This window comes from Phlebotomus papatasi, chromosome 2, assembly GCF_024763615.1.
Source record: "Phlebotomus papatasi isolate M1 chromosome 2, Ppap_2.1, whole genome shotgun sequence".
In the NCBI taxonomy this organism is placed as follows: domain Eukaryota; kingdom Metazoa; phylum Arthropoda; class Insecta; order Diptera; family Psychodidae; genus Phlebotomus; species Phlebotomus papatasi.
Window position 1 is genome coordinate 106,420,702 of NC_077223.1, and position 27,964 is coordinate 106,448,665.

A 27,964-nucleotide genomic window follows, 5' to 3' on the forward strand; every position below is an offset into this window, starting at 1 on the left:
TTATCTGGTATGATAAAATCTCGTCTTAAATGTCTACTAAATTTAAATAATAAATAAATAAATAAGTAATTGAATTAAAATTGTTCGACATCGACACACTCAAAATAATCTTTAAGTGAGTCACCCCTTGATTTTCTCTTTTGGATTCTTAGTCGGCCTGGGGAGGCGCTGCAATAGCCCATAGCAGTTTGACATTTGAGAAAGTCCGCGACGGACGTAGTTTTTTTGCGTGTTTGGAAAAAGTGTTTTTGGGCAGTGTTTGATGAAATAATTTGGAAAAAATGGTGTTTGAGAGTCTTGTAACAGACCTCCTTAATCGATTCCTTGGTGAATATGTGGAAAACTTAGATACAAAACAGCTGAAAATCGGAATTTGGGGAGGTAAGAATTGTTTCTTTTATAAAACAGCTTTTACGACCTAAACTCGAGGGTGTGTTCTTCGTGAGAAGGGGGTTCTACAATTATCCTTTTGTTTTCTAAAATCTACGCGGAAGTGCTTTTCGACTTTAGGAACTTATAAGATAAATATTCTTTTTGGGAATTGTGTTTTATTATTTGGATTATTTAGTTTGTCCTTAAAATATTCCTTACGATTTTCACAGTTTTCTTTCAAATTCAAAGAGTTATTCAAAGTGATTCTCAATCATTTGGCCACGTCGTTTCCTTCATTCCCCAATTTTTATTTTAATTGCCGGAGAAATACACATAGAAAGAAATGATGATCTCATACCCAATCCACCCATATCAATAAAAAAAATATTATATTTCTTCTGCACGGTAAGAGGTTTATTTTTGCAATTGGATATGCTTGCTTTTAGAAAAAAAAACAACCTCAGAATGTTGCACTTAGATCACTCATCAGGATATCAATAGTCTCAATAGTGCGATAGAATAACAGTCTCTATGTACTTTGTTAAGTCTATTGGTCTATAATATATCGCCGATAAGATTGTATTTGCTGCTATAGTCGCAATCATTGACGATATTGCCAAATACTCTACTAATTGTAACATCGCGGTTATAATAGAGTCAAGGTCAGAGGGTAAATGCGTGATTATATTTAGATCGTCCAAAAAAAAGTGGGCTCATCACTGAAATATTCACATTTCTTTTATTCGTCTGTTAAATGTGAAATTTTAATTTATTTTTTGCTCGTGCTTCACGCTTCGTTTCATTTATTATCTTAGCATAATACAACATGTTTTATCATTTTGACTGTAAATAAAAAGAGCACAAAATACAGCTGGGTTTTGAGACATTCAGCCAGTCTGGCGGTTTATGCCTGAGATTCTTTTAACGATCTCCCCTACTATAATCCTAACAAGATCTCATGTCCTCTGATCGCGATCAAACTGCCGAAATGTGTTTTGCCACCCCATTGGGCCAACCGGTCTTTCGAGTTTACGGGTTTCAGAAACTTTTTTTTCAAAAATATTTCCTGATAAGGGGGTCCGTGGTGCAATTGGTAAGAGCTTTCGGCTCTTGGGCGGTGTGATCCCCGGCTCGACTGTCACAGTTGTGAGTTCGAGTCCCGCCCGGTGCAAATGATTGAAGCGTCTGAATGGACATTTTTCACGAAACACTTACTCTGTAATATATTTGTAAACTGTACAATGTACGGAATGGCAGAAATAGCCTAGTAGGGGAAAGTACTCTTCACTGAGAGAAATCCGAAAAAGTTAAAATAACATTCCGGAAATGTTAATTTTACCCTGCAGTATTGATCCAAAATCGGTGTAAATACCCGGGTGACACAAAATCCTTTAAAAAGGCTGAATTCAGCCTGAGCTTTCAGGTCCTAAGGCCGAAAATCTCTTGAGGCCCTTGTAAAAAACCCTGAGGCGGTGTATGGAAATGAGACAGTTTTGCGCTCTTACTTTCGTGGCGGATAGCGGAACTTCAAAACCTTAGAAATAAGGCTGAATTAAGGTTTATTATTTTTGCTTTCTTAAGCCTGAATAATCAGATTCAGACCAAGTTTCCCTGAATGATACTTTAGGTTTCAAGCTTTTTTTCAGCCTGAAATCAACAAACAACACTTCTTGCCGTGAAAAAAATAAATAATCAATTGAAATCCAAGATTCTTAGCAACAGATTAATTTTATTCATTATTTTCTATTTACATAAATAATAAATTCAATAAATATTTTTCTTATTTTAATTCACCTTATTTTAATTCACACCTCGAAGTCATCCTGAGGCTGCTGAATCGTTGAGACCCTGAAATGAAATAAAAAAATTGATTTTAGAGAAAAGAAAAATCCCAATGATCATAAAAAGTTCCAACTAAAAATGTATTTAATCTATATAATGTTATATTTATAAATATATTTAATTTGCCTGCAAGCAGTGTTAAAATTCATCTTGTGTGGCTGAAGATGGATGTCTGATGCCGTAGAGACAATGCGACGGAGAAGATTATAAAAAGATTTAAAAAAAAATAGAATCCTAAGATGAATTCAGACTTAATTCAACCTTATTTATAAGGCAGTTTTAAGGAATGTCGAGAGGATAATTAAACAAATAAAAGCACGTAAATATAAATTTTAGCATTCAATAACACTTTTCACAGAGTGTAATACATTTCCGGACAGCATTTTGCCAAGAAACAACCTTCCGGACAAAAGAAATTGCTGGAATGTTCTTTGACAAGCTGGGAGAAAAAAATCGCGTTTTTTGGCAACACAAATACCTTTACCCCAAATTATACTATATTACCCAGTTGTTGTTCACTGTTTTAACAAGCTAATAGTGATTTCCGGAAGCATAGCGGCCCTATTTTGTTAGCATAAAACCTTAACCAAGAAAATTTTTTGCATACTTACCAAAACACTATTTTTTTCTTTCTTCCTGGTGATCTTTCACTGCCGGATACACACTTTTGAACCAAGATTACACTTACACTTTCCACCTGTAAAGGTGAAACACTAAAACAAGTCAAGATTTACAATTGCACTTTCCTCCTCAAGTGACAGCAGAATTGTGAAATTCCTTCTAGTAGAATTTATACATCTAGTCACCGCGGACCCCTAATGTCTCTCTAATTCTGGAAATAATGATCTGATGCAGATATTTAAAAGTATTCAAATCGGTACGTGGCTAGAGTTATTTTATTGCTCACCATGGAGATCTTGCAGGATCACAAAAAGGCAAGACATTTGATTGATATAATTTAAGAAACAATTTCCAATATTTTGTTTTTATTTCTTTCCGGAAAGAAAATAAGCTCAGTTTATTAACTTCAAAATTTAGTATCACCCTTCTCTTTTTACAGTCGTATTTTAGGGTTGTCATATCGATAATATGGTTTTTCCAACAATTTATTCCTATTGGAAAAGCAGTATTTCAGAAAAAATTGGAAAAGATTCTTTTTGTTAGCGTTTTTCATCGCAGTGATAGTATCAGTGAGTGTAATAGACCTCAGGCTAATCAATAGTGGATTGTTTAGTGTTTCGATAGAAATATTTTCCGAGAAAATTCTAGATTCAAAGTCATGTACCGTCGCATTCTAAGGCAAAAATTGTACCATGCCTTGGACCAAATCGACGTAGTATTTTTATTTACCTCATAAAAAGAAACTAAGGGATTTTGAATGGTAAATGAGATAAGTATGGGATCTCAATTAACTAGAGATTTTTTTGGTGTAATAAAAATTGGGATTCATTTTCGATTTTCCCAGAAAAAAATTCATCAAGTTTGAACTTCATATTTGTGGTCCAACCTAGAGTACTTTCCCCTACTTTCGTGAATTGCCACTCAGAAAACCGTCGCGACAGGAAGCAAGATAAAGAGAAGTCGATTTGATAATGCCGAAACACTTGAGAATAATCATGTGCTAAAAAATGTTAAGGAGAAAAATTTCCCCCTTTTCATTTTTCATTGGAAAAATTACTTCATAACATTATAAAAATCTCACCTACTAGGGTAAAGCGCCAAAGTCTCAAGTTTGACTTGTAATATTTTTAATACAAATTGATTTTTTATTCCTTCTTCTCAGGAAGTGTTGCTTTGAACCTTGTAGCAAGTTTGTCGTCTATATTATACTCTAAAATCATTCTTAATTAATTTTAAAATGAATAAAAATGTAGGCATAACTTTGGTGTCCTATTTCGGTCACCTTTATTCTCATAGTTCCTTCCCTTCGGGAATTTTTCCAATGCGTTTTTCACGTCATCTCGTCTGTCGAAGCTATATTTGTTGTTATTCTTTTGCATTGTATAATCTCTAGAGCATGTATAAACTAAACAATTATGGAAATTCGAGGAACAAAGAAGGTGGCCGGAATTACAAGCTGGCCGGAATTTCGCACACTTATCCTACATTGAGAAAAAAAAGGGTGCGATTAACTTTTTTTCCTTGTAACTTTAACACTTTTTAAGTGTAAAAATATATCAACATTTTTTAATGTTAATTTTACACCTTTTTAAGGGTAAAATTAACATGAAAAAGGGTACCTTTAACCCCCAATACACCTACAAAGGGTAATATTTACACCGATTTTGGATCAATACTGTAGGGCAGACCTGTGCTCGTTAAAAGTTGTGTAATATCGGAAATTTTGTGTTGATAATTTTAAATGAAATTACAGATAGCCATACTGGTAACACTAATCCCACTCATTCACGGTGCCATGATAAATATTTTTGCGCCAAAAAGACATAACAGACATAAAAACTCATATAGAAAGAAATTGTCTTCTTCATATCTTTGTCGGAAGACGGATAGCTGTTCACAAAACACCCTTTTACTTGAATCTTGCGGAAATATGAAGAAATTAAATGCAAATATCACTTCAAATGGAAAGTTCTTAAATTGCGCGCAATTCAATTGTGAGAGAGAGATAGAGACACAAATGACTCACTTGACAAACGTCTGGCGGCGCTAAGGTTGCAAAACATCTCTGAACTGCGACAAAATATTTTCTTCTCTAATTTATGCTTATTAGCAGGTCGTGTCCCTTCTTGTAATATGTACTTTTGCATTCCTTATTAACCAAAATAGTGTTGTACAAAAGGGGTTTTCTCAAACCTATCCTGAATTTTGGGACAGCTCAAAAGAATATGAGTCTTCCAGCTCAAAATTTCATCCCAATGTTTTTGTTGTAATATCGACAATAATTTACAATTAACTCAAATAACTGTATTGAAATAAATTATTAAAAGGATTTTCTTGTGAAAATGACTTAACTCTAAGGAATTAAACAATTTTCACATTAAAAAACCTCTCATTTTCTCTACGTGAATTTTCGCGGCATTTTGAAGAATGCCAACAGGCACCACCAAATTCTCTTCGGCTTTTCTTTTAGCTCAGGCCTGCTGTAGGGTAAAATTAACATTTCCGGAGTGTTATTTTAACTTTTTCGGATTTTTCTCAATGTATAAGCTGATTTAGACTATTCACTGATTTTTTTTTGAAGATTAACCAATTTTTATTGAATTTTCTCTAGGGGATGTGGTTCTCAATAATTTGAAATTGAAGGAGAATGCACTGGAAGAACTGGATTTGCCTATTCAGGTGCCTTATGGTTACTTAGGTAAGCTGATCCTTAAGATCCCATGGAAGAATCTTTATACAGCCCCAGTTGAAGCTACCATTGAGGATTTGTACATATTTGCAAAGCCAACAAAGTCTGTGGCTTACAATGCTGACAAAGAGGAAAAGACATTGTTGGAGGCCAAGAAGGCCGAACTCAAGAGGATCCAGGATGCCAAGGCAAATCGTGAGGCGGCTGAAAAGATGAAAGCCGACAAGAGTTTTACGGAGAAACTCGTGATGCAAATTGTGAATAATTTACAAATTCGCATTTCAAACATTCATATTCGCTATGAGGATCACAGTGCAGAGGGTAGGCAATTTGCTTTTGGTGTTACCTTGAAAAATTTCTCTGTTAATACGACGGATGAGAATTGGAGTAAGAGTTATTTGAAGGAAGTTGTATCAAAGGTGTTTAAGATGGCAGAATTGGAGGGACTTGCTGTCTACTTCAATTGTGGCACAGAATCTTTCGATGGATGCGATGATGTTGGGTTGAGAGATAAATTTCAGAGGACAATTGCAACAAAAACCATTCAACCGGAAGAATTCAAATACATCTTCGGTCCAATAAGATCAAATGCAAAGATGAAACTTAATATGTCACCTGAAGAGGATTCACCTAAATTTACAATTCCCAAAGTTGAAGTTTTTCTCAGTTTGGAACAATTTACCGTGGGCATTTCGAAGAGTCAGTATCAAAATGCCATTGAGTTGGCAGAATCACTCGATCGGAGTTTGAAAGGGGCTCCGTATCGGAAGTTTCGTCCATTTGATACGCCAATCAAGGGGAATGCAAAAGTTTGGTGGCATTTTGCCTACAATTGCATCGTCGAGAAGCAGATCCGAAGGCGGAAGAGTGAATGGCTTTGGGACAATATCCGGGATCACTGTGTAAGGTGTCGGGAATATTCTGAGATTTACAAAACTCGAAAACTCGCCAAGAAACCAGATACCCAAACCATTGAACGTTGTGAGAAGTTGGAGGAGAAAATTGATCTATTCAATCTGATTAGGATTCAGGAAGTTGTTGATATTGAAGTGGCGAAAATTATTAAGATCCAGGAACCACCAGCAAAGTCCTCTTGGTTCGGATCGTGGTTCGGTGGGGGAGCAAAGCAAGAAGAGAAAGAACAGAGTTCAGCAATTCTAACGCAGTTCAATGAAGCAATGACCAATGAGGAGAAAAATAAATTGTACAATGCAATTGGTTACAGTGAAAATTCCATTCCAACAGAACTCCCAGAGGACTATGTTGCCATGCGCTTCCATTTCCAACTCAATGTTCTCGAAGTGGCCATAATGAATGATCAATGTGTGAAAAATGACACTCAAAACGACAGAATTCTCCTGCTGCAGCTTCGAGAAGTTCACTGTGATATTGATCAGAGGCCCGCAGCGGCTGCCATCAAGATGAAAATGAACCTAAAAACCTTCTCAATATTCGGAGTGCAGCAAGGCAATGCAACTCCCAACATTATCAAGTCAAAATGCGAAGAGGAAGGTAATCAACTGACCCTGGACTTTGAAACAAATCCACTTGATCACAAATGTGATCAGAGAATAAAATTGCGCACAAAACCACTCAAAATAACGTACGATGGCGAAACAATTCTGCAATTACTAGATGTTTTCAAGCCGCCAAAAGATGTGAATATTTCTCAAATTCAGGATGCTGCCTCAGACAGACTGAGCAATGTCAAAGAACGATCTGCCACGGGATTGGAATATATGATTGAAACGCACACAAGGCTCGATATTGATATTGTACTGATGCCAGTTTATCTCATTATACCCTACAAGGGTGTCTACCTAAATGACAAACACTCAGCACTCGTTGTCAGTTTGGGAACATTGTCTCTACTCTCAGCTCCGCGAGCCTTGGAGACCAAAGATGTCCGATCAATGTTTCAGAGTGGCATCAAAATGGAAGATATTATGCAGGAGATGATGGAACAGAGCTATGATGTTTTTAATCTCAAAATTGAAAACTTACAGGTGAGTTTTTTTCGAAAAAAAAACGTTGCAGCAGAATGGGCAGTATTTTGGTAAAAATGGTCATTTAAAAAAATTAAAAGTAAACTCGGTAAGTAAAGAGAAGGAGTGCTCGAACGCGAAGTACTTTCTCAACCGATTTAGACCGGTTCGTGAATTACTTAAATCAGTTATGAACCTGTTCATAACCGATTGAAATTGGTTCAGTACTTTCTGGGAACTCAATGGATCAAGTGGTAGAGTACTCGCTCTATGATGCAAGTGTCCCGGGTTCGAATCCCCTTTAGGTCACCAGGAATTTTTCTGGCGTTAAAGGTGTTCGGATTGCATCCAGTGAGCTTCACTGCACTTGATTCCACGGGCATTGTTCCTTCATGGAATGTTATGCCAACATTATTATTATTATTATTACTACTTACTTTCTGGGGTTCTTTTTGAGAACCGCAGATTCTTTGTTGAGCACCGTGGTCAGAAAAGCAGATGGAGACTGCAAAAAAATGGCCTACCGCAAGGTAGTGTCTTGGCTCCAATCTTATTTAATATCTACACAAATGATCAACAACTGCCGTCTCCTTCCAAGGCTTTCTTGTACGCAGATGATTTGGATCTAGCTGTCAAGGAAAACACGTTTCAAGACATGGAGTCTCAGCTTGAGACTTGCCTTGTGGAATATTCCAAATTCTACAAGGAGAATCAAGTAATGTCAAATCTCTCTAAAACAGAGGTAAGTTGTTTCCATCTGCGTCACAAGTGGACCACAACTCGCTTGAATGTAAGATGGGAGGGGAACCTTCTGAAACACAATTTCATGCTTAAGTACCTTGGTGTAACTCTCGATCGAACACAGCAGTAGCGTACCTAGAGGGATGCGGGAGGTGCGGCCCGCCCAAGGCGCAAGTCATTAGGGGCGCCGGTTTGTCTATTTTTTTTTAATCAAATGAACTATCATGGGTTGACCCGTAGCTCACGCCCTGGCCCTTTATTCTTGACATGTTAAACCAAAAACTATTGTAACAAAAGAGACTCAGAGACAATGGGGCGCCCCTCTAATTTTTGAAATGCATTATCTTTTAATCATTCAAAATTTCGTGTTGAAATAAAAAAAACTTTGAATTCCCCCAGACTTTCTGGGATATTCTTTCAAGATTTAGAGTTGAAATTAAAAAAAAAATATATTTTAAAATTTTAAGTCAAAATTGTTTTGAAAACCCGCACAGCTGAAGCACAAGATGGTTCAGATTGTGCATAAAACACGCACTGCTCATATTGCGCATAAAATCTGCACATCTGAAGCATAAAACGGTTTACATTGTGTCGAAGATACGCACAGTTCAATTAAAAAATGTATAATATTGTCCGACTTCTCTCTTATTGCCTTCACTTGGTACATTGAATTAGAGCCCCTCTATCGATCGTGTCAGGCCTGTCAGAAATCCACGAAAAGCTGATGTACTGAGATGTTGTGCTCCCAGCATTTTTCCAGTATTTCGCGAATACTGAAGAGCTGATCAGTTGAATCGGTTCAGGATTATCAGGAATTTCAAGACCTTCCTAACGAGCAACATGATACCATTCGGTTGAGAAATACGCTCTCTAGAGAGCCTTTTTAACCTTTGACCTTGAAAAACTGTTGTTAGGAATGATGCAATCAGGGGCGTCTCGACATTTGATTTTTCCATACGTTTTTGCATAGAGGCACTGAAGACTGTTGGCAAGTTATTTCCTGAAGAGAATTGACTTACGAGTCTGATATATTTCGAAATCGTGCATTAAAAGTTATCTAAAAATACATGTTTCATAATGCTCGCCGAAATAATACAAGAACTACGAGCAAATTTGTTTAAAGCGCGGTGTAATATCTGCAAAATTTTTGCAAGGAAAAGGTAAAAATAGCTTCACTTTTTATTACGCTTGATGGGCCCCTGGATGCAATAGTATTTTCCGTATTTTCGTACAATTATTGGGTAATGTAAAACATATCCAATGAAAAAAGATGACGCCAAGATATTTAGGTGTCAAATTGTGATTCAAAATTCTTCCTTTACACTGTACAAGTACATTCAAGCGTCTCTTTGCCCACCTGTTACGTAAATGGAAGCAACACACGTCTGAAAGTTCATAAAGGCCGTTTTAAGCCTTTACATCTTCGATACTGGATGCTTTTACAGCCACGACCAAGTCGTCTGCGTAAAGAAAGGCTTTGAATTTGAATACCAACGAGGAGTTTGACCGTTCGGCAGAAGCTAGTATCAAAAATTTGGCAAAAAACACTCTTCCAAACAAACGAAACCTCCGAAAGCTTCAATTTCAAATCGAAATTCAAATTCTTTTCGTTCTAATGTACGTTTTGCATATGTCTATCCGAATCTTGGGAATCTTGAGCACTGTTCTTCTTCTTTTGTACATCAGAATAAGTTCAGATGAGTTCAATTTTGAGTGTGAATTTTGTCTTTATGAAATTCGCCAGATCTAAAAGATATGCTGGAGATATTGGCCTCAATTCTGAGACCAAGATCAAGATCAAGACCAAGAAAACTTCAAGATTTTTGTATTCTGAAATCAAAAAATCAAGATCAAGATGTCAAATCTGTCAAACGTCTTGGAATCTTGAAGTCCAAAACACAAACCGTGTGGATATCAGGATTTGCAATTCTGGAACCATTATTCAAGATTTCAAGACGTCAAATTTCTTGTTTTCTTGAAATAATTCCACGAACCTCTCGGAGGTGCTTGGAATTTTTCAAATACTAACAATTTGAAGAGTTTCATGCGGAAATCGTTTTTGATGAAAAATGTTTCTACAAGAGATGATACAAAAAGAGAATGACTATAAAAAAATACTATGTTTGATCTTATAATTTAATCGTAATGGTTCAAAACGTTTTAGATGTACGTTTTGAAATACAACACCCTGAGAATACCTGCAAAAGAATGACATCTTTCATAAGCATTTTGTGTGCACTCTTATTCCCGACAATATCTTGTTATATATTATTTAATAGAACCTATAATTATTTTTTCTAATTTATATGGCGAAATTTCAATAAATTTCGCAAAAAAATGAAGATATTTGTCAGAAATGATGTTTCGTTAAGTGTGGAAAATCTTTAAATCTTGGTTCTTAGCTAAGACATTTTAAGTTCCATAAATGCTTCGCGTCAGAATACGAAATCTTGATTTTGGAAATATTTGACAGCTTGAAATTTTGATCTTGATCTTGGTCTCAGAATTGAGGCCATTACTGGTAAGATTTGATGTTTTACTGTTCATTTTTACTAAAATACTGACTACAAATAATTTTCTTAAAAAATTGTTGTTTAGGAGAGGGATTTTATGAAACGAGTTAATTTTTTCAGGTTCTTTTCGTGGAACCCAGAGACAACTGGCGAGATGTTTTGCTAAGTGGTGAGAGGACAGATATGCACTTTGTGGAACCAACGACTTTAACCCTTTCTGCACACGCTTGTGTTATTGATGATGATCCTCGCTTGCCGAAGATCAAAATATCGGGAGAATTGCCATATTTTGGTGTCAGCATGTCACAGCAACGTTTCCTCGACATGGTTGACCTACTTCTGAGTATACCTCTTCCACAGGAAGAAGAAACTACTCCGAAACTCCCAGAGAAGGGTGGAAGTCTCTATCAGTCCACAGCATCATTGGCAGCTAAATTTCTCGATTCAGAGAAGGTCAGGGGGAAGAAGAAGCTTGAGCAGTCTGGCGAGATAACTGAGGAAATTCAGCAATTCACAAATTTAACTGTGAATTTTATTATCAATGAAATATCCGTTGTTCTGTTTGAGAATAATAAGTCGGAGAGTGAACTATCAACGCCAAGTAATTATGAAACTCCAGCTGAAGAATTCACCTCAGCCATATCAACTCCCTCTGACAAAGGAACGGGAAATGCAGGAAAGAGGAAGATCATATCGTTCAAAGTTATGCATATTGGAGCGTCTTTGTTGCAGAGAACTTATGATCTTAAGGTTAATCTTCGCCTTGGTGGAATTGCTCTTGTGCAGTATATGTACAGGAATAATGCAGAGAGGGAAATTGATGTGATTTCAACGCCAGGTTTTATCAATGGGTCTGATTATCTGCTCACCATTGACTATCTCAATGTGAACAAAGAATCTCCAGAATTTGTAACGAAGCACTCCTCTGTTGAACAATTGATTGAGATAAAATTCTCAATATTCATTCTGTTGTTGCATCAAGAAGCCATAATTGAATTTCTCCGGCTGGGTGATGAGTTGAAGAGGAAGTTATTGGCCATAACGGATCAGAAAACGACTCAGGAAGGACTCAAAGCTGATAAGATCGTGTCTGCTGGGAGTCCGATAAGGATTGAAAGTGGACTTCCGACGATTTTTGAGGAAGAAGGAGGAAAGCCATCCGCCGAACGAAGTCAGAAAAAACGTGTCAAAGTTGTGGACAGTATAAAAGTGAAGGTATTGGCTAATCTCAAAAGTGTTACCGTGAAGATTGAGAATGAACTAAGACCGATTACTACCTTGCAAATTGAGAATCTAAGTGCCAGTACAATTATCAAGTCGTCGTACACAGAATTGTGTCTAAATCTCAAGAATATTTTGATTTCGGACAAGAATTCTGCTTCCATTCACAAAACAATCATGTCAGTGATGGGTGATGACGCCATTAATTGTCGAGTTGTTTTGTACAATATCGATGAGACGTCGGTTTACAATTCCGATGACATTAAGATTGAAGTGTCAATGGGCGGGATTAAGGTGGTCTTCTTGAATTGGTACATTCAGTCTGTGCTGAATTTCCTGGATAACTTTCAAGCGGCTCAAGAAAAAATTGCCGAAGCTGGAGCAGCTGCAGCTGATGCGGCAAAACAGAACGTTGTGGATGCTTATGCCAAAGCTACACGAATGAATCTCAATGTGAGAATTAAGGCACCAATTATAATTCTCCCCGAAGACTCTCAGTCATTCAATGCTCTATGCCTCGATCTTGGGTACTTGATTGTCACTAACAATTGCTATGAACTGTCAGCGGTGAATGCTGAAAATGTCAAAGCTGTCATCGATGACATGAAGTTGGATTTGAAAGATTTGAAGGTGTCAAAAGTGAATTTATATCAAGACGATAATGCAGATATTTCCTTCAATGCCGACTCTGACAGTGTCATACTCAATCCGACAACATTTTCTCTCAATATCATCAGAAACCTCTCCGCGACCTGGTACAAAGACAAGCCGGACATTGAAGTATCTGGAAAGATGAATTCAATTGTCATTAATATGGATGCTAGTGATTATAAATTGATAATGGATATTTTGGGGAAGAATATGCAAGAAGGTGGATCTGAGAGAAAAGTACCACCGCCGAAGGTTGAATCAGGCAATCGTGAACAACTCTTGGTTAGTGAAGTTAAGGTGCATCAAGAAATGGTGAAGACACCACAACCCAGTGAAACGAGTGATCAAACTTTAGATGAGTCTAAAGGAAATTTAATAACAACTTTCCTCAAATTCTCCTTCCAAATGGACAGTCTGATTATGAATCTCTCAGCGGAACCTGATAAAGGATTAGCATCTTTTGGCGTCTATGTACTCTCGATCAAAGGTAACAAACTCGCTGATGGATCACTCAATGCTTCAATAGTCCTCTGTGACATCCAATGGGATGATATTCGTCCACAGAGAGAAAATATGATTACAAGATTCATGGGAAGAAAAGTAGGAAGTGATGAATGTAGTGCAAAATCAATGATTGACATTACATGTAGCATCAAGGAGACCTCGATCTTTGCAGAATTACGAATTCGTGGTTTTGATCTTATCATCTCAATGGACTACATTATGAAACTAATGAACTTTTTGAGTTCACCAAATTCAAGTGAGAAAACAAGTGGTCTTGATCCGAAAAAGATGGAACTAGCAGCAGCTCCCAAAACACCAAAAGACACTCAGGTTACTCCAACGCTTCAGCAGAATCAGAGCAGTAAAATAACTCTGATTGTAGCAATTGAGCAACCGGATGTAATTCTAGTGGAGAAAATGGATGATATCAATTGTCACGCATTGATCTTGAACTGTGAAGCTGGTTTGAAGTTCCGGCAATACGGAGAGAAGCAAATGATTCGTGGAGATATCACGAATTTCAACATTCACATGTGCGAATTTAATCCTTCACGCCGAGCTATAACGCGCTACTATGTTGTAAAACCTGTGAATATCAGTCTGTCGGGATCAACCCCAGAAACTGAAGGCCTTCATTTGGCACTGACAGTATCAAATGTCGAAATATGCATTTCTCCAGGAACTATACAGCTTCTCAATCGAATTCTAGCTACAATGAATGAACAAGAAAATTCAAACACAGATGAAGCTGAAGTAAAAGAATACGTTGATCTTTGGGATGTACAGCAATTCACAGATTCCGAATTCTGGTTTACACAAATTGAAGAGGCAACGGAAGCTATTGAAAGCCCAACTGAAGACTACAGTCCAATTGTAAATCACAAACTCGAAGTATGCACAATAGAAGTGCCTTCGTTTATAATTAAAGTTGAATCTGGATTTGGATATTACACGATCCCAATGCTAAGGATTGACAGTAATATGTTTGTGAAGGTCTGCAACTGGAGTTCGGATTTAGCAGCCGAGGGAACACTTCAATTGGGCATGTCTTACTACAACAGCAGCTTGGCTCTGTGGGAACCCCTGATCGAGCCGAATGAACGAGAACTACCAAACGGTCTGATTGAATCTGGATCCTGGGAATTGCAATTCAACGCAAAGATGAATCAGGACAAGCAAGAACTTCTAGATGAAACCCTAGAGGAGAAGCAACCCCTAACGAAAATCTCTGTCACTGCTACGGAGACATTAGAGTTGACAGTGACCAAAACGTGCCTAGAAGTACTGCAGAATCTCGGAAAAGGATTTAGTGAAGCAATAAATTCCCAACTCACTTCGATCCAGCAAACAGCTCCATACATCATTCAAAATGACACAGGATTCGATATAACATTCAATCTTCAGCGTGGTGGCTTTAATCTTCACACATCGCATCTACCTCAATCAATTGATAAGACTGAGGACGACAATGCTACCCGAGGAATAGTTTTCCAAACGAACACCAAAGATGACTCCCCTGTGACTCCTGAGAACGTAACCACATGTAAATTATCACCAGGGGCTTGTGTCTATTTACAACTAAAAAATGAAGTAACTGATTCAAATAGAGAGGATTCAGTGGACTCAATAATCCAGAAGGAAAAGTATCTTCATGTTAAGATTGGAGATATAGATAAAGAACTTGTACTGCCAGTTTACAAGGCTGACAAGAGATATTTCCCACTGTACAGGGACACAAATAGTGAACCATGGGGAATTATTTCGAATATCAAAGTTGAGTATGGTAGCACAATAGTGACAATTCATGGAGTTGTTCAGATTTACAACCATTTCTCAGCTGCAATGAGTTTATTCAGGCGAGTCAATGGGGCCTTTCATTTGGTCGGCGAAGTACCACCGAATAAAGTGTTCAATGTACCTCTTCATGCTATTTATGCTGTCAACAAAGATCTCCACTTTTCCCTACCCAACTACAAACCATCAATACAAGGCATTAACTGGAAGGATTCACCAAGTGACTTCGAATACCGAAGAACATTGCAATGCGATCCAGATGTAAACTATGAACCCTTCTACATAAATGTAAGTTTTACAAAACAGGAAAGTGTGGCACCTTTGGATGACGCAAGCTTCGGACAACTTTGTTAAGCCATGCCTAAACAGTGGGCAACGGTCAGATCTTGGCGCACAATTCAAACTCATTCAGTAGACCCCTCTGTCGATCTATCGATCGGCAGAGAGAGAGACATTCAGTACGGCTTAGGCTGTTAAGTGGAGTGTCACGGCTCGTGCAGTGGGCCTCTGTTTCACGCCACTTATTCCTTAATCCCTCCGTTTAGAAATAACCTTTCGAAGAGACCAAGCCAAGCCAAACCTATTCGAAAATCAACCGAAAGCCTAAAGTGCAAGTTCACGTATTCGCTGCTTTAGGGCTGATTGTTCTGTCATTCCGAATTTCGGTATTCTTGACTTTTATGTAAATTCTCTCTGATTTACATTCGAATTGGTACAGAAAAAACCTCAACCGGACAGAGCTCTCAAATCGGGAATGTTATTACTGAACGAAAGGAATGAATCTTCGGGAAATTTTCGTGTAGGCTTAATCCTTTCGGATTCGCTGCCTTCAGACTATTTATTTAGGCTCATTATGCACTCTTCATTCTTCCACTTTTAACTTCCTAGGCGGTCCTACAGCTCTATATCTGGGCATCTTTGTGTCTAGTCACACACAGTGTGTTTCCATATCGTTGGTTGCGTCTACCTCTGTTGTATCCGCTTTTTTTTATTTGCATTCCGTGCAGCTACAATACTGACGTCCCCTCTTGCGTGAAATGCTGACTTAGATGGATCAGTTGCAGTGAATGTATATTTGTGTCAACAGATCTCTTCATGCCGAATCTCTTTTACAACAGGCAAGTTCGATGGTTTTCAAGAGATTAGGATCCCTAGGCATTGCCTTCGTTGACTTCCCGGCAGCCTATGACACAGTAAATCATAGAATCCTCCCAAAACTTACAATTATCCGTCAGGTTACGGTCTCTTACGTAGAGTTGAAATTCTATTACAGAAGTTTAGGTTTTTTTCTGACGAATACGGTCTTCCACAAGCAAGTGTGCTGACGTTGTTTATACTTGAATGATCAGCCACGGCCACCTCCGTCTAAATCATTTCTATACGCAGATGATTTGACTTTAGGCATACAGGCTACAACATTCAAAGATGTTGACATCCAGCTTGAAAGCTACCTAGTAGAACTTTTCAAGTTCTCCGAAAAAGGTCAACTAAAAACCTATCCTTCTAAAAGAGAAATATCTTGTTTACATCTGCGTAATGGGAGTGTTAATAATACAATTCTACACTTAAGTATTTTGGGGTCATTCTTGATCGTACTCTCCCATACAAAATTCACCGAACACTTTCTAATGTAACTTCTATCAATGCACTTAAGGCATTGTTTTTGAAAAATTCAAATTTGCGGTCGCTTTCCACTAGGGTAAAATGTATAATTTGGAATTAGTGATATAAGTTGGACAATTCGCCGGTAGAAGTTGGACATGGCTTTTTTCTTGATAAATACAGTACAAAATTTGTTTCTAAGCACAAGAAACCAAATTATAAAACTAAAGCATTAAAAATATACAAATAAAAATGAAGTAGTAAATTTATCAAGACGAAAAGCCCTGTCCAAATTATACCATTGTCCAACTTGTACCACTGTCCAACTTGTACCACTTTACCCTAGTTCTTCAACAATACAGATCATGTGAAAGACCATAAACTTTACGTCATCCGATGCATGAACAAGATTTCCTCTCTCCAGAATCGTCATATATTTTTATCACTAAAATCCATCTTAGGTTATCCAGAGATTTACTTTTCCAACATTTAATCACGATTAACTGTGCAACTAAGCCTCAATCTTATAGAAAAAAAAACGTCAGGGAATGAACTATCCGGAAGTTATTCACGTATTTTGTGTCATTAAAAATTACACAAAAATCACTTAATTTCTAGTTAAAATTACTAAAAACCTATTTTAGATTATCGAAAGAATCACTTTTCTAACATTTATTGACGATCCACTAAACAAATTAGGCCCCATTCTTGCATAAAGTCCGTCCGAGAGTTAACTATCAGGAAGTTATTGGTGTATTTTGATTGCGTTAAAACTATTAAAAATTGATTTAATTTCGAGTAAAAATCACTGAAGACTACTTGCACATGAATCACAGAACCAAGTTTTACCGATTTCGAAGCCCCATCTAATAACTTAGGCCCCATTTACGAAGTAAAATATCGGAGTCCATTTGACACTTCAAAATTTAGGTTATGTTTCGTTCTTTTAGAGATTTTGACCATTTCTTGGACTGTTTTCACTAGTTTTTCATCACTATATGTTAAAAAATCATTTGTTTTAACTAATTTGAATGTTATTTTTTCACAAAAACTTAACAGCTGAATGTTGAAACGAAGAATAACTTCAGTTGAACCTCAGATTAGCGTTAATCTAGAGTTAAAATTAAGCTAGGTTTAAATATTTTTTCGTATGCAGAAACGTGGAATAGTGCTTTGGCGTAAGCTGTTTTTGTCATACGGTAACCCCATATCTTGGCTTTTCTGGCATGCAAGAAAATGTCAATTCGTCAATGTTTTCGTTCGATTTAGCAAGATTCCACGGATTTTTCTCGTTATTTGCTAATCTTTAACCACCAGACTTGCTAAAAATTCTCTAAAATAAAATAGGAATCAATATTGTGGATGTGAAAGAATGTGCATGTGTTTTTGGGTGCAAAAAAGCGCGACTCCCGCGACTCTTACTTCAGTGGCGACTCATTGAAGTCGCATATGGTGGATGTTTCTTTTTATTTCAGGCAAAATTGGCTTTTTAAGAAGCTGTAAATAGAGTGAAAGCCTTATTTTTTTTTTCAATAAATCCACTAAAGTGCAGATTATATCAATTTTGTATCATTTAACAGTATTTTCGGGAAGAATTTGCGGATAGATGTGGACAGGTTTATTCCATCTTTAAACCAAAAGTTATACCTCCGAAATCGGGGGTCTAATTTTTGGCTTAAACGTTAATCCATTGTTTAAATTTATTCTATTTCTCGTTCAAACATTAGAAAACGGTGGATCATCTTCGAATTATCTTTATACTTCGATTCAACATTCAGCTGTAAGAAATTAGCGAAAAACTAAGAAAATGTGGGAGCATCCCGTATGCAAATAACTGAGCATTTTAAAACACACTAACGCAAAACCGCATCAGCAGGCTGTCATACACGCTCACTTCCCTATCCATATTCAGAGCGGCAACGTACACAGAATTTGTTTGACTGTAATGTGTGAAAATTCAGGTTGTGATTTGCGAAAGTGCACGAACACCACTTAGCGACTGGAACGAAAATTATCTTACATCTTACCAAAAAGATGTCCTACAGATAAGATGGCTATCTCCTTTATCTTTGTCCTCCTCAGTGACAGACAAAACAAACTTATAAGTGACCTTGGTAGCGATATATAGAACTAATGCCGGCTTCAGACTGGAGGTTTAGCCCAGTTCCCGAAGGTCTCAAAAATGTAAATAACAAGCAATTTTATTGATTTTTCAAAATCTATTGGATCATTTTTCTTTAATATCCAATTCTAAAGAACCATTTCCTAAAAAATCGTGCCTTATAAGGAGTTAGAGGAGTTAAGCCAGATGGCTAAACCTTAGGTCTGAAGCCCGTATAATTGTTCCGAGGTCTTGATCGCCTATCGTAGTCCATGAATTCGTAGTATGTCACTGTGAAGTTACGAAGGGCCATCAGTGAAAGCACATGAGTTACGCATTTGGAGGCAATCTTCAGCTGCTGGAAAGCTTGCATAATTGCCGGCGGTACCCACATTAATGGGCAGTGTTTCTCCAGAAGCCACTACGAATCTTTGAATCAGTATTTATCGATCTTATCCCGGCGTCCGTTAGCGAGTCCTGTTCCGTATTTGTACAATTCCGTCTCGGCTTCGGTTGGCAGATCGATTGATGCCTCTTTAATTAAGATCGCCATTGAATTCACCCGGCTGATTTTCAAGATAACATAGTCGCGAATCCTATCATGTCGGTCGATTCGTCGCCTCTTTGTATGAATACAAATTCTGAGGATTTTACCTTTAATCTCTATAGCATTGTGCAACATCTACGGCAATTCACATTGGGCTGTGGACAAATTTTATTCATGGCCACGCGGTTACCTAATGTGTTTGACCACATCCTCAGTGCTGTAAGAAAGCCGCTTGGCTTTAGTAGCTCTGGTCGGAAGAGTCAATTGTTGATAAGGCAGTTGACTCTTTCTTAACGCGTCCACGTCCACTCTCGTTCTCTCGCCGTCCGTCGGTTCGTCAGTCCTCGTCAACTCCGTCAAACTCCGTCAAATCATCAATTTAAATGTCATGTCGGTTGGGTCAGGTCTACAAACTTCAGGATGAATTTGAATTTAGAAGTGTTTAACGGCTAGTCCTTAAAGAGTTGTTCAAAGCTTGAGTCGTCCGAAAGTACCGCATTTCCCTCTACACAATATTTTAAATCAATTCTGATGTATTTCCAAAATTCTCAAGGCTGTTCGAACAAGGAAAGATGTTTACTACGAGGTCACATCAAAGATAACAATGCTAAGTGTATGCTACATTATCCACTTGCGACCACCTGTTCTTCTTCGCAATACACTTCCAATTCCGATTATCATATCAGTGGCCGGTTGTAGTGTTGCAAGGGATGGTCAGGTAGTTCTTCCGCCACGACCAGAGCCCAAGGACGAGAGTCAAAATCTATCAGTGTCCCAGAAAGAGGGCGAAGAATTCCTAGACTATGGAGAGAAAGTCGTTCAACCGGGAGAAATGATTCACTTGCCAACAATTCAACTGGCTGCCGCACATGGGGAATCCTACAGTAACATTGTCATCCGAATAATTCAGTATTTGGACAAGGATTGGTCTTGCACAACAGAAATCCCGGCAAATCCACCGGAATTTGCTGTATGGACATTCAGATCATTCGATTCTGTAGCTGAGATGTCCTTTGAATTGGGTGTTCACTACGAAAATCGCGAAGGGAGCCTACAACTCTCAATCTATTGTCCATTCTGGATGGTCAATAAGACAGGATTAATGCTGAGCTACAGGGTGAGTAGTACAATCATTATCTTAATTTAATTTGGACAAACAACGAAAAAAAACGTTTTGTGTTTTGTTAAATGAAAAATGTTTTGTGTTCTATTCCATTTTACAATGTTGTAAAAATAAATTCTGTAATTTAACGCAGAAATCCCGAAAAACCGAAAGAAATGAATTGTCTGGTAGTCCTTCATCAAAGGTACTGTTTTTCTACCCAATTTTCAACTCATTTTATTTTGTTTGTTTGTAACTAAAGCTGGCCAAAATATGTTAGCTGCATGAATTTACCAAAATCTATTTGAAAATGCATAATCAAATATTTTTAAATTATTTTGCGTTTTTAGAAACTCTAGTTAGGAATTTTTGTAAACGATCTTTTCTTAAATGCCTGAATATCAAAAATCTTTTGGCAATTTTAAAAATTTTACTTGATTTTATATTTAGTTATAGACCTACTAATATAAAATAGAGATCGAACACATTTTTGTTTAGCTTTTTTTGCTTATCCTCTTGATCGATCTCTTTTATATGTCTTTTCTCCTTTTCTCCACGAAGGAACTGTTTTGAAAATTGTGGCGCAGAAACTACCCGAATGATTGCAATAAAGTGTTACCCGATGAAAATTTAATGAGCAACTTTTGCTCATTATTTTGCTCATTAATTATCAATCGTATTTATGCCATTTTAATCTATTTAAACCAATTTTTGTGACCCGTCTCTCCTTTTTTATCACGGAATGAATCAATTTATAAAGCTCTAGGTAAAAATTGCACATTAGGACACATATCAGCAACAATTAAAGTGAATCACATTAAAATTTTAATGTGAAATTCTCTAGTATGATACCACAGTAAGAGATATAGATTTATCGATTCGGTATCTTCGATATCTAATTTGGATTCTATTCTTGCATATTTTGGCCATCTAACCATTTTATTAGAATAATTAATTAGCTGAATGTCTTAATTTTCGTTAATTGGATTTAATATGAAATGAGTTGTTTTCTAACCAAAGTGTTTCAAAATTAGTTCCACTAACAAGGACATGAATGTTATCCTTTTTGTGGAAAAAAAAATTTCATTTTTTTTTTAAATATTAGTTGCGAGAATAGATTTTTTGGAGTGGTGTTTTTAGAATGTGTTAAATGTATTGCAGGGAACGGATGAGTCAATCAACGTTTTATACCATCCACCAGAATACAATGGACCCATTCTGTTTTCTTTCCGCGAGAAGGCCTTCTTTGGCAAAAATCGCGCATCAATTCGCATTGATACGGGTGAATGGAGTGATAAATTTCCATTGGATGTTGCTGGATCGAGTGGCGTTGTGGCATGTCGTGCTAAAGATACTACGTATCAGATAGCTGTGCACAATGCCCTGACGAAGTATTCCCTGACAAAACAAATTACATTCTTGCCCAATTTTATTCTGGTCAATAAGACGCCAGTTGATGTTGAAGTGCAAGAGGAGAATCGACCAGGAGATCCCTGGTTTACTGTTCCATCGCAGGAATGTGTACCACTTTGGCCGAAAGTTGAGTCAAATCCCATGTTGAGAATTCGTGTTGATGGTATTGTTACGCCACCGTTTCGGTATACGGAAGTCCAGTGTTCGTTGTTGAAGTTGCAGCACAACAAATACGGTGGGATTTTTGTTGATGTGAGCGTAACGGAGGGTGGGACTTTTGTTCAGTTTACGGAGTATTTCGCTGGAAATGCTCCTGCTCTGATTATAAATCACACGGATTCGTCAATGAGTTTCTGGGAACGTGGGAATGTCAATGAGAGGATCTTGAAGCCCAATGAGAAGATGATGTATACCTGGGCAGATCCAGCTGGAGATCGGGTGATCTACTGGAATAATGGCCCGAAGGAGAAGATAGAAAATGATCTGCAGAGAGATGGAGTGGGATCCTTTGTTTATGGGGATGATAGTTCTAAAGTGTACTGGTGGGTATCTTTTCTTGATGGGGTTCAGCGAGTGTTGCTGTTCACAAAGAGTGAAGCAATCGCCAATGAAACTCAATCAGATCATCGAATGGATAACATTAACCAAGAGATTGAACTGAATATCCATGGAATTGGCCTTTCAGTGGTCAATAACATAAAATCATGCGATGTGATATATATTGGGATTGCAAGTTCTGGGGTCATTTGGGAGGAATTCAAAAAGTCCCGCTTCAAACAGATGAAAATCAAAGAAAACCTCCTGGTTGAGGAGAAATACCAAGAGTATTTGCGTGATCAAATTGTTGGGAATCAGCCAAAGAAGAAGTACTTCATTGAAGGGGAAAAGCACGAGATTGACTTTAACGAGATGAAGATTCAGAAATCAAACCTTAGGGCAATTCGCAGAGTCTTTTATCCAGGTTTATGGTTCCAACTCAAGACATCACCCTTCCAGACACAAATGCACGCCAAAATCAATCGTATCCAAATTGACAATCAGACTCCAGATTGTATTTTCCCAGTGATTCTAGCTCCGGTGCCGCCGCCAAAGAGCGTTGCAGCCACGACTGAGCTGAAGCCTTTCGTCGAAGCGTCCATTGTTGAGCGAGTTATACCGTTTTCAACGGTTAAACAGTACAAATACTGGAAGATTCTAATGCAGGAATTCCACATTCGCATTGATCTTGGTGTTATCAATGAAATCTTTGATATGATCAATACGGAAGATTCTGAAGAGGAAATAGTCAAGATATTCGCACAAGAGCTGGCAAGGCTCAAAGAACCACTGTCTTCTTTTGTCTATGTCCAATCATCGCAGGAACAGAAGAACTTCTATGATCAACTCCATTTGGGACCACTCAAAGTTCATGTATCCTTCTCAATGTCCGGCTCTGACACTCGCAACATGCCAGGAATCCTCTCAACGCTCCTTCAGAGTGTTGGAGTCACTCTAACGGACGTTAACGACGTCGTCTTCCGACTAGCCTTCTTTGATCGGGAGTACGTTTTCCTTACGCAGAAACAAATAATTTCCGAATGCATGGCTCACTATACAGGACAAGCTGTAAGTGTTTTTTTTTGTAGCTCCAAGGAACCATATAAAAATTTTCAGTATCATCTCTCCAAAAACAGGTGAAACAACTGTACGTGTTAGTGCTGGGATTGGATGTCATAGGGAATCCGTTTGGGTTGGTTGTTGGTATTAAAAAGGGAGTGGAAGATCTATTTTACGAACCTTTCCAGGGGCTCATTCAGGGTCCTGGAGAATTTGCCCAGGGATTGGTGTTGGGCGTGAGGAGTCTCTTTGGGCATACAGTCGGTGGGGCAGCTGGGGCTGTGTCAAAGATTACCGGGGCTGTGGGTAAAGGTTTGGCAGCTCTGACCTTCGATAAGGAATATCAGAAGAAGAGGAGAAATCAGATCAACAGGAAACCGGCCAATTTGCAAGAGGGCCTGGCAAGAAGTGGAAAGGGTCTGGTAATGGGTGTTGTAGATGGAGTAACGGGTGTCTTTTCCAAACCCATCAGTGGAGCTAGGTCTGATGGTGTAGAGGGATTTTTCAAGGGTCTGGGTAAGGGTGCAGTGGGTCTGGTAACAAGACCAACAGCCGGGGTTGTTGATTTTGCCAGTGGCAGTTTTGAGGCTGTCAAGAGAGCTGCGGAGATGTCGGAAGATGTTACGAGACTTCGACCACCGAGATTCCTAAAAGCCGATGGAGTCGTTCAGCCCTACAGTCGCAGAACGGCAGAAGGAAATAAGCTTCTAAAGTAAGTTCTAGGGGTTCTACGTGTATGGGAAACTTTTGAAGTTTCGGATGATAGAAGTTTCGTACCACTCGATTTTTTTCTATTGGTGTATTTACCTGTGATTGGAATAAGTGATAGAGTATGTATATGCCTGATGGAATGAAGGACCTCTTGAGGGTTGTGAAAGATATCTTGAAGAATGGAGGAAAAGTTTAGAATCTTGCGAGATTTGACCAGATTCTCGATTCCTGCCAATTCCAGCAAAAGTACGATGAAGAACGCACTTTGTTCTAATTCAGCTACTAATTTATTTCACAAATTTTGGTAAAATAACTGATATAATTAGGAAAAATCGACTAATTCACAGAGAGACACTTTTTTATGGACGCTTCGATGACAGCTCACTCAAGGAAAAGGGACGACGAAAAAATGTATGGCGTGAAGTTATCCAATTCCGAATTTCGCCGCTTCGGAATCCGCCATTATTCGGGGGCGCAATTCAAAGGTAACCGTCAGTACCCCACCCGGCAAATTCTGCAGAATTCTGCAGAAATTCGTCAGATTTGAATTACTAACTGCCGAAAAATCAGCAGAATTTCTGCAGAATTTTGTTCTAAGGTGGATCCGATCGTTGTATGAAAATTCTGCAGGATTTCTATAGAAAATTTTAAAATTATCGGCAGAATTTCTTTAGAGTATTTAGATGATTTCTACATTTCTTCTATCCTTTCTAATGTTTCTAAACATTATTTTAACTACAAAAAAATATGTTTTTCAATTTATTTAAAATTCAATTTTTATTCAACAATTTTACGTGAATACTCTCTTTTTTTACAATATTATTATAATGTTATAATACAATATTATTAAATCAGCCATCATAAAAAATACGAAGGGGAAGGAAATGGTTAGAAAACACGAAAGAAATTCGCGATGCTCACGAAGTCGCACGACTATCCCGAAGCCACACGAAGTATTCGATTGAATGACAAGAAACGTTAAAATTTCAAAAGTGCAGAATTGCAGATCGAAGTTTTGCTGGGTAATTAACTAATTTATTTCACGAATTTTGACAAAAAAAACTGAGATAATTAAGGAAAATCGAATAATTCACAGAGAGACAAATTCGTTATGGATGCTTCGATGACAGGCATGACAGGTCAAGCAAAAGTGACGACGAAAAAATGTATGGCGTGAAGTTGGTCTGTTCCGAATTTCGCCGTTTCGGAATCCGCCATTTCGGATGAACCATTCAATTGGTAACCGTCAGTACGGTACCACCCATGTTCCCTTTTAAATCTGACTAGTCATACTTCACATTACGTGTAGTAGTTGCAAAAGTACGGCAACCATTCGGAATAAAATTAAACAGTGACGCCACTTACGACGAGCTACTGATAGAAACAGTAACCGTGAACTTTAACCCTTTAACGGTGTTTTCTTTAATATGCGAAAAAAAAGTTCTAAAACAATGTTTTCTAGGATAATTATGATCCAAAAAAGTCGAAAAAAACATCCATTCTTCAGTATCTTTATTAGCTTAGGCGCTAGGTGAGAAAATATAAAAATTTTTTGAAACTTTTTGCTTCTAAAATTCACATTTTTAGTTTTTTGAAGTTTTTTAAATAAAATATACAAAGTAGAATGACATATCTTTCAGTAAAAAATAAATTTATTTTAGTCAGAAGACTTTAAATCGGTATTTTTTATGGAAATTGGAAATGAGTTTTTTTGCACAAATATTTTTTGTTGCTTTTTCTCTGACCTGTCACACAAAACTGGGAATAGCAACAAAACGAAGAGTCAAAATGAGTTTAAACTTTCAAGAGATGTTTATAAGACTATTACCGAGGACACTATAGCACTTTTAAATAAATAAAACCTTTATTGTCGCTGTAAATGTGATTTTTGTGAAGACCGCCTGGAGGCGATTGTAAAAGGGATGACCCTATTCTTGTGATTAAATAAAGTAATAATAATAATAATATTTTTCGCTTTAGTGAAAAATTTGAGAATTTAAAAATTCGCCATTTTTGAGCTTAAATATTTACTACATAGCAAATAGCTAGAGACTTGCAAAAAATATCCTAGATTCCTTCAACTTTCTACTTTACAATTATGTACAGCCATAAGAAAAAAATAACTTTAGGTAGTCAGGAAAAATTATTTTCTTTATGGAACACCGGTGTACCAATCGTCCTTAAAGGGTTAAACAACGGAGGCGGCAAGTAACGTCCATTCAATGCACCCTTAGCTCAGAAGCAGCCGCTTTGTCTTTCTTGTATACCAGATTCTCGCTAACTCGCCGACCGTATGCAGGTCTCCGTTATGGTCCATTATGCATATTCTTTCGTAAACGTTCTTCGAATAAGTTCCTGCTTTAATCTTGGTAGGTCTTCCTGGTCTTCGCAAGTGAGCACCACCTTACCCAGTAGTATCTGTGTGATCTGTGTCGTATTGTAGAGACTGAGAACTTGGACAGTCTCATTCGTAATGTAGGACCTTTTCCTCAATATTGTTACTACCCTTAAAGATTGTGCTACATCGATTGCTCTACTGTTCTGTCGCTGTGTTTGTTTAGTCAGTGTTCAGTGAGAAGAGCGAGAAGATTATCAAACTGTCTTGCACGGTAGCCGTTGCGAGTTATACAGTTTGTGCACGAAGTCACACACTGAAAGTTTGACATTGCGCCGATTTTGATAATATTTTCTTTCATTCTCTTTTCTGATTGTAATTCTAGGTGACAAATTCTTTTCTCAGATAGGTACACTACATAAATAAATGGTTTTTGAAAGAATTTAATGTAAATAATTCAAATTCAGTGACCGTTGAAACGCGTGATTGATAACGTCTTCCAGCGCCCCTCAACTCTTTCCAGACAAAAAAGTAACCGGGTTTTTGATATTACCCATTGTTGTATATATGATGTAATACATTAATTCTAAATAGTTTAAAACATAGTTTTTGCCAGAGTATTGATATTTTCTTTTGAGTATGTTAGCTAGAGTACCAAAAGGATGCAAGAGGGTTAAGGAACGTAAAAAAAAATGGAAAAAATCAAGTGGTACGAAACTTCCGTCATCGGAAGCTTCAAGACGTTCTTCTAGACCTCGTTTAGAAATCTTAATGATTTTTTTAATGTCTTTCATAATTCAGAGAAATCGACAAGGGAAAGTATGCAGACACCGATATATTTGTGCACAGTGAGACAATTATTGAGCACAGAGATGTGTTTGTTGTGTCTGACCAACGTGTTCTCTACTGCGTACGCAATGATTTATTCGGTGGATGGCAAATTGAATGGACTCATCGCTGGGAGGAAATTGCTGCAATTCAGGCAACACCCCAAGGTGTGGAATTGCGCCTAGTGAAGGAGCAGAAAAAGGGTTTTGGTGGCTTATTTGGTGGTTCAGAGCAACATCGAAAAGTTCTAATGATCCCAAGGGTAGCTCGTCGAGAGCAACTTGTGTCCATTATGATGGATATCAAGGAGAAGAGAAAATAAATCTATGTCACGCTTTCAATGCTAAATATTCCACTAGTCATGGGAATAAATGGGGATTTGGCAGAATCTTAATATGGGAAATTTTATCCCAAAAAATTTTTGTATCTTCTAGTAACTATCCCTACAATGCTACAACTTTTTGCATTTTTACTACACGTTTTCACAAAATTGGCACTCAAATATGATTATTACGCTTCCATTGGGCAATAATAAAATGTTTTATATTATCTTTTTCTGAAAGTCATGTAACAAAAACAAAAGAAAAGCTACAAATATTAATAAAAGAGATAATGTAATATGATTTTTTGTGAGCTAAATGTAATAAAACAGTCCAATATATTTTATTTCAGGTGTTTTTCTTTTTAAAAAAAATCATCTAAGGTATAATAGCCTAATACAGAACCTGCTTCAAATGGGAACAGAGATTTTCTTCCATAATAAGTACAGTATTATAAATTTTTATTTCGAATCTAA

The 27,964-nt window shown here is 37.5% G+C and overlaps 1 protein-coding gene across 2 annotated transcripts; it reads left to right on the forward strand.

The window, feature by feature from the left end:
• Nucleotides 1-185: 185 nt before the first annotated feature.
• Nucleotides 186-27,834, forward strand: LOC129800657 (intermembrane lipid transfer protein Vps13). Of its 2 annotated transcripts, XM_055845206.1 has the most exons (8): nt 186-381; nt 5,447-7,530; nt 10,884-15,221; nt 19,737-20,300; nt 20,440-20,490; nt 21,447-23,303; nt 23,372-24,006; nt 27,142-27,834. In XM_055845206.1, the coding sequence occupies exons 1-8, from the start codon at nt 282-284 to the stop codon at nt 27,488-27,490; spliced, it is 9,978 nt and encodes a 3,325-aa protein (XP_055701181.1). In that variant the 5' UTR covers nt 186-281; the 3' UTR covers nt 27,491-27,834. The 2 variants fall into 2 exon arrangements, with proteins under 2 accessions (XP_055701181.1, XP_055701182.1); XM_055845207.1 differs by lacking the exon at nt 20,440-20,490 and having other exon boundaries at nt 200-381.
• The last annotated feature ends 130 nt before the right edge of the window (nt 27,835-27,964 follow it).

Excerpts from the sequence above, each read along its gene's own strand:
- LOC129800657 (XM_055845206.1), top strand. The coding sequence starts at position 282 with ATGGTGTTTGAGAGTCTTGTAACAGACCTCCTTAATCGATTCCTTGGT. Across the intron at positions 20,491-21,446 it reads CTGGTAGTCCTTCATCAAAG|GGAACGGATGAGTCAATCAA; the intron begins GTACTGTTTTTC and ends AATGTATTGCAG. Across the intron at positions 23,304-23,371 it reads CTCACTATACAGGACAAGCT|GTGAAACAACTGTACGTGTT; the intron begins GTAAGTGTTTTT and ends CTCCAAAAACAG.